Source organism: Natrix helvetica, assembly GCF_964273705.1.
Source record: "Natrix helvetica genome assembly, chromosome: 1".
Taxonomy (NCBI): domain Eukaryota; kingdom Metazoa; phylum Chordata; class Lepidosauria; order Squamata; family Natricidae; genus Natrix; species Natrix helvetica.
In genome coordinates, this window is record NC_138548.1 from 197,870,038 (window position 1) to 197,882,140 (window position 12,103).

General features: G+C 39.2%; 1 protein-coding gene across 1 annotated transcript in view; it reads right to left on the reverse strand.

The window, feature by feature from the left end:
• The window catches only part of CACNA1F (calcium voltage-gated channel subunit alpha1 F), a 71,134-nt gene extending 59,911 nt beyond the window's left edge, over positions 1-11,223 (reverse strand). The window contains exons 1-11 of the mRNA XM_081967959.1: positions 11,108-11,223; positions 10,224-10,282; positions 9,169-9,196; positions 8,264-8,522; positions 8,072-8,177; positions 5,410-5,549; positions 3,902-4,044; positions 2,773-2,925; positions 1,654-1,850; positions 1,422-1,525; positions 629-795 (exon numbers count right to left, since the gene is read on the reverse strand). Of these exons, the coding sequence (XP_081824085.1) occupies positions 629-795; positions 1,422-1,525; positions 1,654-1,850; positions 2,773-2,925; positions 3,902-4,044; positions 5,410-5,549; positions 8,072-8,177; positions 8,264-8,522; positions 9,169-9,196; positions 10,224-10,282; positions 11,108-11,153 (1,402 nt within the window). The 5' untranslated portion in view covers positions 11,154-11,223. The remainder of the gene's footprint in view (positions 1-628; positions 796-1,421; positions 1,526-1,653; positions 1,851-2,772; positions 2,926-3,901; positions 4,045-5,409; positions 5,550-8,071; positions 8,178-8,263; positions 8,523-9,168; positions 9,197-10,223; positions 10,283-11,107) is intronic.
• Positions 11,224-12,103: the final 880 nt, after the last annotated feature.

The following is a 12,103-nucleotide window of genomic DNA, read 5'->3' on the forward strand; positions in this document are numbered from 1 at the left end:
CAGTGAATTAATTAGGACCAGGAGATGGATTCTTGGAATTGAATGCCATTTTCTCAGGCTAAAAGTTATAGCTACAGGAAATTAAAGCTGTCACTAGTTGGCCAGTTCTGGGCTCTGCCAAAGGGAAGAGCACAAACACAGGTCTCTCACTGCAACCAAATGGCCATGAGGGGGAGAAAGAAACAATAGATGCAACATGGAGAAATGGAAACCACCAAGCTATCAGCCTGCTCTGCCCTATTCTCCACTAACTCTATTCCTGCCACCAAGCTGGCATGCTCCACTTACAGTGAACTTGCTGTATGTTGGTTACTGTACTTTCATACAACTGAAGCAGCACAAAAGCACTCAAAATAAATAAGTAAATGAAGATCTCAGCTACGTATCCAACACATTCACACTGGAGTCCCCTGCCCTCCTCATCCCAATCAGAATTCCTTTTCAAGCTGGCAGTTCAGTTGGTTTTTCCGCTAATCTTGCATTGCTGTGGCTTGGATTGATTCCTCTCTAATCCCCTCATACAGAGCTGTTACAGATGGTAACATCCAGGCTGCTAACTAAACCATCTCTAGAACAACAAAATACAGTCCCTAGCAAACAAGGAAAGAATGGTCCTGAAAGCTCTTACAAGTATGCTTTTCACTTGTCTCATCTTTGTCTTCATCAGGCTCAATGTCTTCTGCTTGCATGATCCAATCCAGATAGCCCTGTAAATCTTCCTCCATCTGTTGTTTCTCTCGTAGCTTTTGGAAGTCTCCCCGGGCTTTTGCCTTCTCTCGTTCTTTAGAAAATTCCCTTTGGATGGAAGTGGTCAAATTAGTTGACTGTTTGGACAACATCTGAAAATTTCTAAGAAGGCTCTCCTTGCCATAATGCTAGCTATTATGTGCAGAGTATTAACTTTAGATCTTGTTTCCTGAACCTGTTTTATAATTCAAATGTCCTAGCTGTAGTCCAATTATTTTTCCTGACCTCTTCCTTCATATATCTCATGTTTAATTAGATGATGAGAACATGGGACATTACCTGTTACTTATTTTTTCAACTGTTTTTCCTTTTTATTCTAGATCCTTTAGGGTTTTTCTAATGAGGAAGAAGGCTGTTCTAAAAATGCTAAAGTACACAGAACCACATTCCATCTCTCATGGCTAGACTTGAAAATGTGTAAGCCATATTTGCTGAAATCTGAATAAAAAATTCAAAAGGCAAGAGTTCCAGACAATGCTTTCTGCAATTCTTTGCCCTTGATTCATATTTAACAAAAATAGGATAGATTAGGCAAACCAGGCACAAATATAAAAAAATATATATGTTTGAGCAATTTAAGCAGATGTGTAAACCTTAGTTTACATGCTTTTTTTCTCTATCAAGGAAGAGGAATATATTCTGGTCACATGTCCAATGTTCCAAATCTGACTTACCCACTTAACACACCCAAAACCAAATTAAGCACAAAGAAAGAGCCAAAGATGACAAGGCTGACAAAATAAACCCACGGTAGTTCATGACCCACTGCATCTTGCATCTGGAATAATCAAACAAAAAAAATACTTAAGGAATCATACATCAAGAGAGGCTGAATTGTATGAATTACTACAAGGAAGTATGAACAGCGGAGCGTTCTGTTCCTTTGCCCAGAAGGCCATAACTTACCCAGTACAAAACATCAGTCCAACCTTCCATGGTAATGCATTGGAAGACAGTAAGCATGGCAAAAAAGAAGTTGTCAAAATTGGTGATTCCACCATTGGGTCCATCCCACTTGCCACGACATTCGCTATTGTTTACTGTGCATTCCCGACCGTGTCCAGAAAAAGCACAAGGTGACGGGTCTTCTTCAGCCTCCAGATCTACAACAAGTAGAAGATGAATCACAGTGATTAGAGAAACAAGATAATCTAACAGATTTATTGCTGAGCTGAATCAACTTCCAAAGTATGCTAAAATAGCTTATAAATCTCCCCACCCTATAGCCCTAGGCCACCCAAAGTAGGCACATGAATAAAATTGACTTACAATTTCTGTTATTTCGCTAAATCCAACCTAAAAATGTATTAGCATACCGCTTTTTTTTTTTAAGAATTTTATTGGTTTTTTTAACATTTATAAGGGAAAAGGTAGATGGAAAGGTATACAAATTTTGGCAGTTGCAAAGTGTGGCAGGCGCTCCCCCCCCCCCAAACTCATAGAATACATCTAAGTATAAAACATTGATACATAATCATATATAATCAGCATGTTAATTCTATTAATATTTTCAATCAGTTTACACATTGTAGTATATGTTCCACATATAATTCCATTACTACTTTCGGTCAGTTTATAGCATACCGCTTTTTAAATCTAGGCACATGATTAGGACGTATGACTTATCTTGGAAAGATCTTTCAAACAAAATGGAAAATTCTTCAAACCAGTAGGAAAAGATGTGTTACAAAAATCTTTCATAATCTTCAAAATGATTACTTTCCAACCAAAACTTGCATTTCAGAAAATTTATTCAAATACTGTACCCTATTCTACAAGGATAAAGCAGAACTGTTTCCTCCAGTTATTTCATATTTGAACAGAACTAACTTTCAAATTATTATTATTTTTGAAAGTGGTGAAGTTCTCCTGCCTAGGGTTACCGGGCAGTAAAAATACAGATGACCAAAGGATGCCATGAAGGGTATTCTGAAAACCACATTTTGCCTGTCATTTTATATAATCTGGAGTTTTTAAAACATAGATCTGACAAACTTGTGCTATACTTGGTGAATTATACCTGACCTGAATCAATGATGAAGCAGGTCTTATGCATACGACCAATGAAGAGCTCCAAGCCAATGATGGCATAGATGATGATGACAAAAAGAACAAGTAGTGCTATGTGCAGAAGGGGCACCATGGCTTTCATGATAGAATTCAAGACAATATGCAGACCTATAACACAGAAATGTTTAGGATACAACACCAGCTTTTCGGAGCACAAGAACATCTTCCAGCATGAAGGGTTCAATTTCAACTGGCCCATCTCAGAAATACAGGGCTGAATAGAAGGATTTCTCTTTTCCCCTAGCACAGGGTTTACTAACTTTGGCAACTTTAAGATGGGTGGAACTCAACTCCCAGAATTCCCTTGTTAAAATCCACCCATGTTAAAGTTGACCCAGTTGGGAAATATTGCCCTTCCACAATGCAGATTTGTGGAAAACATGGAAGTCAATTGTTTTTAGATCACCTAATTAAACTTCATATATATCATCATCATCAAGGTAGTTCATTAGAATTTATCATGTAGTGATGCAGAGAATAGCAAACCCAACCGTGTGCTATGCATCACTAATAATAAGATACAGTGTGGAGTCAGAATGGCAAAGTAACAGGGTCATGTGGCCCTGAACAGGAAGTACACAGCTTGCATCAAGAACAGCCATGATTAAGTGGAAAGCACTTCAGGCTCTGCAATGCACCAGCATATAAGCCTACACATAGTCCTATATACGTGTCTAGTTCTATGTGATTCAGTATCTCTGATGTAGTACAGAAGAATTATTATCAGCTGGAACGTGATCTTAAATTGTATTGTAGAACAATAACAAATGAGTTGGAAAACCTGACAAAAAGTCTAGTTGCCTCTTGAAAAAGTATCGTAGGGATAACAGTGGTAACAGAGGTAACAGCCTCTGTGTTTAATAAGATATAACAAAAAGTATAGTATGATTATTGTGCAATCAGCAGCAATAAAACAATCATATATAATTAAGTTCATAATGTGCAGTCATATAAGAGACAGTCAACATGTCAGCAGAGTTTAGCCTCACAACATATAAGTGCATACTAAGAGACTTTTTTTTCCCTATTCAGTCTTTCCCTCATAGGCATATATCTGAGAAGCATGAGTACAGGAGATGCTTACTAGGGACACCAGAGACCAGACGCAGAGGTCGCAGGACACGAAAAGCTCGCAGGGCTTTGACATCAAAGCCACCCGGCTTCCCACTCATGTGATGGGCGTCCCCAGGCTTGTGGGAGACTTGTTCCAGAATCACACTGAAGAGACTATAGGGAAAACAAAGGACAAGACAAGGCAGGGGAAGATTGATTTCAGGATGATGGACCAAGTTTCCATTCACTAGCATTCTGAAATCACTAGGATATCTTATACAAACGGTATCCTCCACCTAGGTAACTCAAGATCTGTTAACTTTAAATTCCAGAATTCCTACCAATGGCTTTGCTCATTAAAGAATTTTGGGAGCTAAGGTCACATTTTGGAGACATTTCAAGTAGGGGGAAGTTAGGTTAAGAGTAGGTGGTGTATTTCAGTCAGAATCAAATCATTTTTAAATGATTCTACTATCATCTAAACAATTGAGTGTTAGAAATGTTTGACAAACTACTGTATTAACTTATTTAGCGTATGGCATATCGTGCATGGACTTGCAATATAAAGATTTTTCCTAGATTATAAAAAACACAATAAAGTATGATAGTTAAAAAGATCTATATTCAGATGCCAACATCTAGGCCATCTAACCATTGAAGTGCAGCACCGTTTACATGAAAAAAATGGACACTGGATGGGCTATGCCCCCAGCTTACAGCCGATCACAATGTGATCTAGAGTTTGATGTGGGACCCTGCCTCCAGTCAGTGAAGAATTGCACAGTAAAGCTATTGTACATTTTTCCAGTTCTAGTTTCTCCCACCCTTTAAAAATGTTCTTTAAACCTAATGCCAAATGACAATCCTAAATGCCCCTTTTTGCTTCTCCTGGTCTATGCCCATGTTTTAAAAAAATTAATACAGTCCAATGGACAATTTGCTTCAGAGTCTGTTAAACAAGATGTATACAAAATATATACATGTGTCACCTCAGTTTCAAGAGGCAAGTAATATGGTGTTTATGTAGTGTTAAAGTTCATGCATAAACCTAATTTCAGTATTACAAGTAATACAAAGTGATGAAGAAACCTTCTTTTTAAATTAAAGCCATTATACTATTTAAATTAAAGCCACTCTGTTTCTTCCCTCATCAGAAGAAAAATTCAGACAGCTCCATTGCCTCTTATGAAATAATGGCATGTTTCACTCTGAAAATGTAATAGGAGGAAAAATCATGATAGCTGCATTTTTCCAATTATAATACTCGGATAACAAACACATTTTCCTCTGCAATGCTTTAAGTCACAAAAAGTCACTCAGGACAGGATTTTACTTTCTGTTCTACTGTACATCCTTACTTGTACTGCCTACTCTATTTCTTTCCACTTAAGTTAAAGCTAGATTTTTTTCAATGTATCCATAGATTTTTCTTTCTTTTATATTAACAGATGATTCACTTGGAAATTATATTGAAGAATCAGACCACCGTGAGTAAAACACATATACTAAATAAAATAAATATTGTTTTAAAAAACTCACCCCACTACAACAATGACAAAATCAAGAAGATTCCAGCCATTGCGAATATAGGCGCTAGGATGCATGACCAGACCATAGGCAAGGATCTTGAGGAAAGTTTCCACTGTGAAGATGATGAGAAAAACATATTCCACTTGTTCCTGTAGAATTGGGAGGAATAGTAGCAGGAATACCGAGTTATACTTGTATTCTGTATTTTGAAACCAAGTGTGTTGACAAATAGTCCAAAATCAGAGCTGTCCCTAAGACATCCATTTATGAGATCCAAATTGTAGGTTCCAGGAAACTCTTACTGAAAAGGACTGGAAATTCCAGTCACGGAAAAACGACAAGGATTTATCTGGATTAACACTATTTCAGTTCAACACCACCACGAGTGCTTTACCGAACCTGCTAGGAAAGAAGAGAGGCATATACTGAAGACACAAATGATAGAAGCACAGCATGCTGGACATCTGTACACACAGAAACACATCTTGCAAAATTGCCCAGATCCTAGCATCCAAAATTAGGGAAGCATAACACATAGCAAAAAAGAAGCATAGGTCTGCAGCACAGGACACTGCCTATTCTTTCCATATTCTTTTCCTACAGCCTTCTGTACCAATTAATGCTCACTTTTCACCTAGTACCAAACTAATTGCTTAGAACCAATTCTGCCTTGACATCATAATTTATGAAATACCTCTCCTTTCACCAAATGTTATATGAATTGCACAACTTTTCATGCTTAAGACACACATACACCCCCCCCCCCAAAAAAAAAAACAGATAAGGAAATTAGACTGTGCTTGACCTTACAGGTGTTTCTGAATTTTGCCTCAGAGAGACAAGCAGTCACCACCTCCAGTTTCTGTCAATGGATTATTTGGGATTTATTCCAAGGAAGTTGAGAGTTCTAGAGTTTATTCCAACTCTAGTGTTGACCCCAGCTGCAATAAGCAGATGAACAGCTGCATTTGAAAGCTTTTGGTTAGAGTGACCAGAGCCAGAGTGGTATGTGCAATGGGGTCAACTCAAATATTTATGACACTTGTAGATCAGCATAAAAAATACAATTTTAAAAACAAAAAATATGACATAAACAAGGTTAAAACATTTTTAAAATCACGATATTATAAAAAAAATAAAATCTAAAATGAATCTTTTAAAAACTATAAAAAGGATAAAAACATTAAATATAAAAATTCCTTTTTTTAGATACTTGCATAACTAAAACTATATATTAGTTTTAAAATTTGTATTTTTATGCTAATCTATTACCATAATTAAGATTTTGATCTGATTTGGCAGTGGAGAGGGAAACTGTCACCTCAGTTGCCATGAGTCACATGGGTAGATTAATGCCTATTAGGAGATAATAGTTTTAATTAGTATTAAGGTATTGCCTTGAGCAGAAATCAAGAGGTAACGATGGAACCATTAAGAAAGGAGTGAAGAGGCTGTTATGCAGGATTTTTGGGAAGAAATTATAGTTAACACAGTAGCGTTAGAACCAGGAAGCAGAAGTCAAAGTCAGGCTTCCTAAATTTGCAGGAATCTGTCTTTGGGTGTCTATTGATCCCTCTAACACAGTACTGTCTGCTTAGCAGCAATTTTTCAGACTCCAGAGGCCTTCCAGAGGCACTTCTCAATTCTACACTTTAGGTTTAGGTTTAGGTTTATTTGGATTTATATGCCGCCCTTCTCCAAAGGACTCAGGGCGGCGTACAACATTAAAAACACACATCACAAAAGTTAAAAAAAGATTAAACCCAATTCCAAAAAGACCAAACCGATTTTTTTTTTTAAAAGAAATAGTACATTTAAAATAAATTAACATTAACATTAACATTAACAGGCCTGGCTGGCTTGCTGGAAAAGCCAACTTTTTAGGGCGCGTCGGAAGGACCGGAGGTCAGGGATTATGCGGAGCTCCGTGGGAGCTCATTCCAGAGGGAAGGCGCTCCCACAGAGAAGGCTCTCCCCCTGGGGGTCACCAGCCGACACTGCTTGGCCGATGGCACCCTGAAGAGGCCAACTCTGTGGGATCGTACTGGACGGTGGGAGGCTACTGGTGGCAGTAGGTGGTCTCGCAGGTACCCTGGGCCTAAGCCATGGAGCGCTTTAAAGGTCATAATTAATACCTTGAATCGCACCCGGAAAACAACCATCAACCAGTGCAGGCCGCCTAAAAGGGGTGTGACATGGGAGGACCTAGGTACCCCCATGACAACCCGCACGGCCGCATTCTGGACCAGCTGAAGCCTCCGGGTGCTCTTCAAGGGCAGCCCCATGTAGAGAGCATTGCAGTAGTCCAGGCGAGAAAGGACGAGGGCATGAGTGACTGTGCACAGAGCATCCCGATCCAGGAAGGGGCGCAACTGGCGTACCAGGCGAACCTGGTAAAAGGCCCCCCTGGTCACGGCCGTCAGGTGTTCTTCTAAACTAAGCCGCGTATCCAGGAGGACTCCCAGATTGCGAGCCTTCTCTGAGGGGGCTAAAATTTCTCCCCCTATCACCAAAGATGGAACAAGGTGTACAAATCGGTAACCCTTATAAAGGAACTCAGATCTTTAGTCTGATGTGCAAAGTCCATGCTTCATAAATTAAGTTCATACACTCTTCTCACTGCTCATACATCTACTTTCTTTCCACTCATAACTTGAGGAAAGGCACTCACCAAGTTGTGGTTGGAGACATTGGAATCATCTTCTGGAAAAGGAATATAGACTCCTAAGGCCACACAATTAGCAAAGATTGTCATAAGGATGAGGATGTCAAAAGGTCTGGAAGACATTCAAGTTAAGGTATCAAACAGGAATTTTTCCCCCACCCTCATTTCTTCCTTTCCTAATTTGCAAATTTAGGATACTTCCACTCTACTATGCTGATAGCAGCTCTGCGGATGGGATTGTTCAAACGTAGACAGAAGAGGGCTCGTGGTGAACGGTGCACCACGTTGGAGCCCTGGGTCTTATGCTTGTTCTGCTGACGCTTCTTCTGAACAAGGCTGCCAGTAGAGCCCAAAGTATCTGAACCCCCACTCGTAAGCGTCCATGCTATGGCCTGGCCTGATGCTGCCACAAAAGCCTCGGCTGCTGATTGGGGTGGTGCCTCTGGAGAGCCCAATGCTGCAAAGGAAGAGTCAGAAGGAATTCAGACAGACAAGAGACAGAAGGAATTCAGTAGGACCCCATCATCTTATTTAAAATTTGTGTCTAAGTGTGAGTGAAGCGGCAAAATAACTTAATCTCCTCTTTAAAAAAAATTCTGAAAAAAGAGAAGCAGTTAATGAAAAATACAATACAGCATGCTTCAGCCAGAAAACTAATGCAAGCTGAAGGCCTCTATGAGGTCAATCTATTTATAAGTTTCTCTTGCATTTCTGTCCCAGTGTATATCCCTTATTGATTTTACTATTGAATCTATACACTTCTGTTATTCCGGTACCATTCCAATCTCAAACTGTGCCACAAATGCCTTACTTTAACTTCTTTACTAGAGTGACAGGATTTTATTTCAAACAGCCATTGTAGCATCAAAGTTCTGTCCAATCTTCTAACAGTAGGACTACAATTGCCCATCCTTTATTGAGTCCAACAAACCTGTTTATTTGAACACCCACTACTAATCAGTTCTACTAATTTTTGGAACAAGCCCTAGAGGATGCTGTCCAATACATGCTTCTAATTCGATATGCGTAGGCTGCCCTATAAAATCTCCATCTGTCCATACTCTTACTCCTATAACAAAACATATCAACGTGGGGTTACTCACGTCCTCCGTTGCACTCCGACTTAGACATCTTGCAGGTTGGTTGTGTAAAGGAGAAGGAGAAGATGTGTAAATTTCCAAAAGAATTCTACAGTTCAGATTGATTATCTCTCCACTGTGCAAGGAAGGATCTCCATTATTTTAGTATTTCTCCCCAGATGGGGAGGGAGGGCCAACTTAAAAGCTAATGGCCTCATGAAAAGGGAGTACCAGTCCCCAGATGCACCTCTTGCTTTCACTACAGGGGCTTTTCAGAAAGTAACCAGATTTCCCCCTTGTGTCTGCTTCGTGCTCATTTGCTCTCTCTCCGTCATTCTCCCTCCTTTCCCTTACTGGGTTGAGGATTAAGGCAGATTGCCTACTTTAAAGGGCAGCGCAGGAGGAAGGGAGGAGGGAGCCCACAGCTGGTTAGGTCACAGTTTGTGGAGAGGTGGGGACATCCCAATCAACCATCAGGATGTGGCCCAGAGAGTAGTCATGATCTTCTGTGACATTAGAAAAGGAATACAACCTTATCCCAATGCAAGACAGCACAACTGAGTATGTTCAGGACAGAATAGTTGAGCTTTTGCATATAAAATTTTTCCATGACCAAAAATTGAACAAACTATGCTCGCACACCATAGTTTATCAATGAATTCACTTTTTAGGATTGCACAGAACACTGAACTAACCACAGAGACTGAATTCACCCCAATACACACTGGGCTAAAATATAGTTGGCCAATTTGTGGGTCAGTGCATCGACAAACACAGCTCAAGTCTTTTATATTAGTCTAGTGCACCTACCCTTCCTTTTCCAAGTAGCTTTGCCTGAACTTATCTGCTTCGCTGATTTTCTAGAACAGTGCATTCTGGAATTCTAACTCAAGGGTTGCATCTGTATGGCCTGCTTACCCATAGCTTACTGAATGGATTTGCATAATATCTTAAACCATAAACTAATTACATGGGCTGGGTTTCTATGTTAGGTTAAAGGACATTTAGTTAGTTTACAGTTCCATATGTGGTACAAACACCATCCGAAACCTTGTTTATCTACTTCAGGGTTCATTTACCTGTAAGACCATCTTGCCCATATCTAAATCCTGCGATTGGAGGCCTTCTCTAAGTGCCCCTGAAAAAACAAAGGTAGATGAATGCTTGCCAGGAAGAGGGCATTTTATAGAAAAAGCCGTTACAAAAATACCTACAAAGATTTAGTCAATCAATTTCACCTTTACTCTAATATCTACAACAGGCTTAGACACAATAAAATAAAAATTAATTAGAAGTTAGAATTACGTAACATCAATGACACATTTGCAGTCCCAATAAAAGTAACACTAAGCAATTATAAAATTCTAAATGTATCTACAGTACCTAGTATTTGCAAATTCAAACTACAACCCTTTTGTTCCTCAAAGCCTTTTAAATTTTAATTACCGGTAGTTGCAATTGGTTCTGTTTACTGTAACAATTATAGTGTAACTGTTTTTATAACAGAGGATATCTCAAAAAGATAGGTGATTATTATTCCCAGTAAGGGAAATAAATAAACAAAATACTTTATCAACCTGCCATAAAAATATAATTAATTTATAGTTAACACACTAATTTTTATTCTTAGGATTCTTCCAGGTAAAGTTGTAGTAGCCAGAAATATTGTACTGTGCACCTACTCAGGCAAGAAAATAATCAGGGGTTCTGTGTGCTCCCAGCCAATAAAATGCTGCAAAGGTACCTTTGTATGAAAAAAAAAACATACTTCACCTTGAAATAGTCTTATAAGTATTGTATGATTAAAAAAAATAAAGGAGAGAAATGTGCAAGACTTCTTTGCAAGTGAAGAATGAGATTCCTCCAGGACTTTTCTCTAACAAGAAAAGATTGGTTGGTTGGCTTAATGGAGGCTTGCTATTCCATTAAATGAGCAAGAGAAACTCCATGTTAAAATGGTTACCTTCAAGCAGTTTATTTTCCAGCTTTGAGGCATCAACATATTTCATGAGGGTTGTTTTAAAATACCTTGGCGTTCACTCTCAATCCCAGTTTGTTATGTATGTGTGTCATACACAGTGTGTGGCCGCCAGGTTTGATAGCTGGCCAATATTTGCATTTTTAATTAAACTGCAATTTTGTCCAATCACATATCTTAACAGTAAGCGATCATGGCCTTTTTAGCAGTCAGGCCGCATTTAATTTACTTCTCATAAGTGGTGGAAGGTTATAACCTGATGCAGTTGAGGGAAAATATTTCAGCCTAAGGCAGATTTGGCTGTCATTACGAGGTTTCAGTTGCTAGGAGACAGCTGCTCCTAATTGCCCGCTTTCTAGCTGTCCTCCTCCCCTTGCTTGCTAATAGCACAGAAAGACTACAACCCCCGGCATGCTCTGCGTCCCATCTTGCTTTACAAAGGGCATAGCAGAACCATAAATAGCAGAACCATAAATATCATGTAGAGAGACCAATGCTTCCAACTTCTGCGTTCATTGATATTTTCCTTTGTTTTTCCCCCACAAATGAAAATAAGATATTAATAATAATCATTGAAGAAATTTCAATGCAGCCGCAAATGCGGATGCTCCCACTGTTTCGTGGGATTATAACTTGGAAAGAGCGCGCGCGTTTTTAACCTTGAGATATCGGGCTGGGACAATAGCACCCAGATGCAAGTCACTATTTGACCATAAAAAGCTCAGGAGGTGACTTTAAGAGAGCTGCTTTCTCTTAATCCAAGCTACTTTATGAGGTTGCCGTGAGGATACATTGAGGATTCCTCTCACGTTTTGCTCCTAGAAGAAAGCCAGGATATGAATCAAATGCCTCTGAATTAGGAAGTGAATTTAACAGGAAATGCACAGGGATCATTGTGGCTACCCGAGAGTGTTTATCAGTGGGAAAGTTTGCTGTGGAAAGCTAAAAAGAACATTTGTTAATTCGTTTGATCCCTAACAA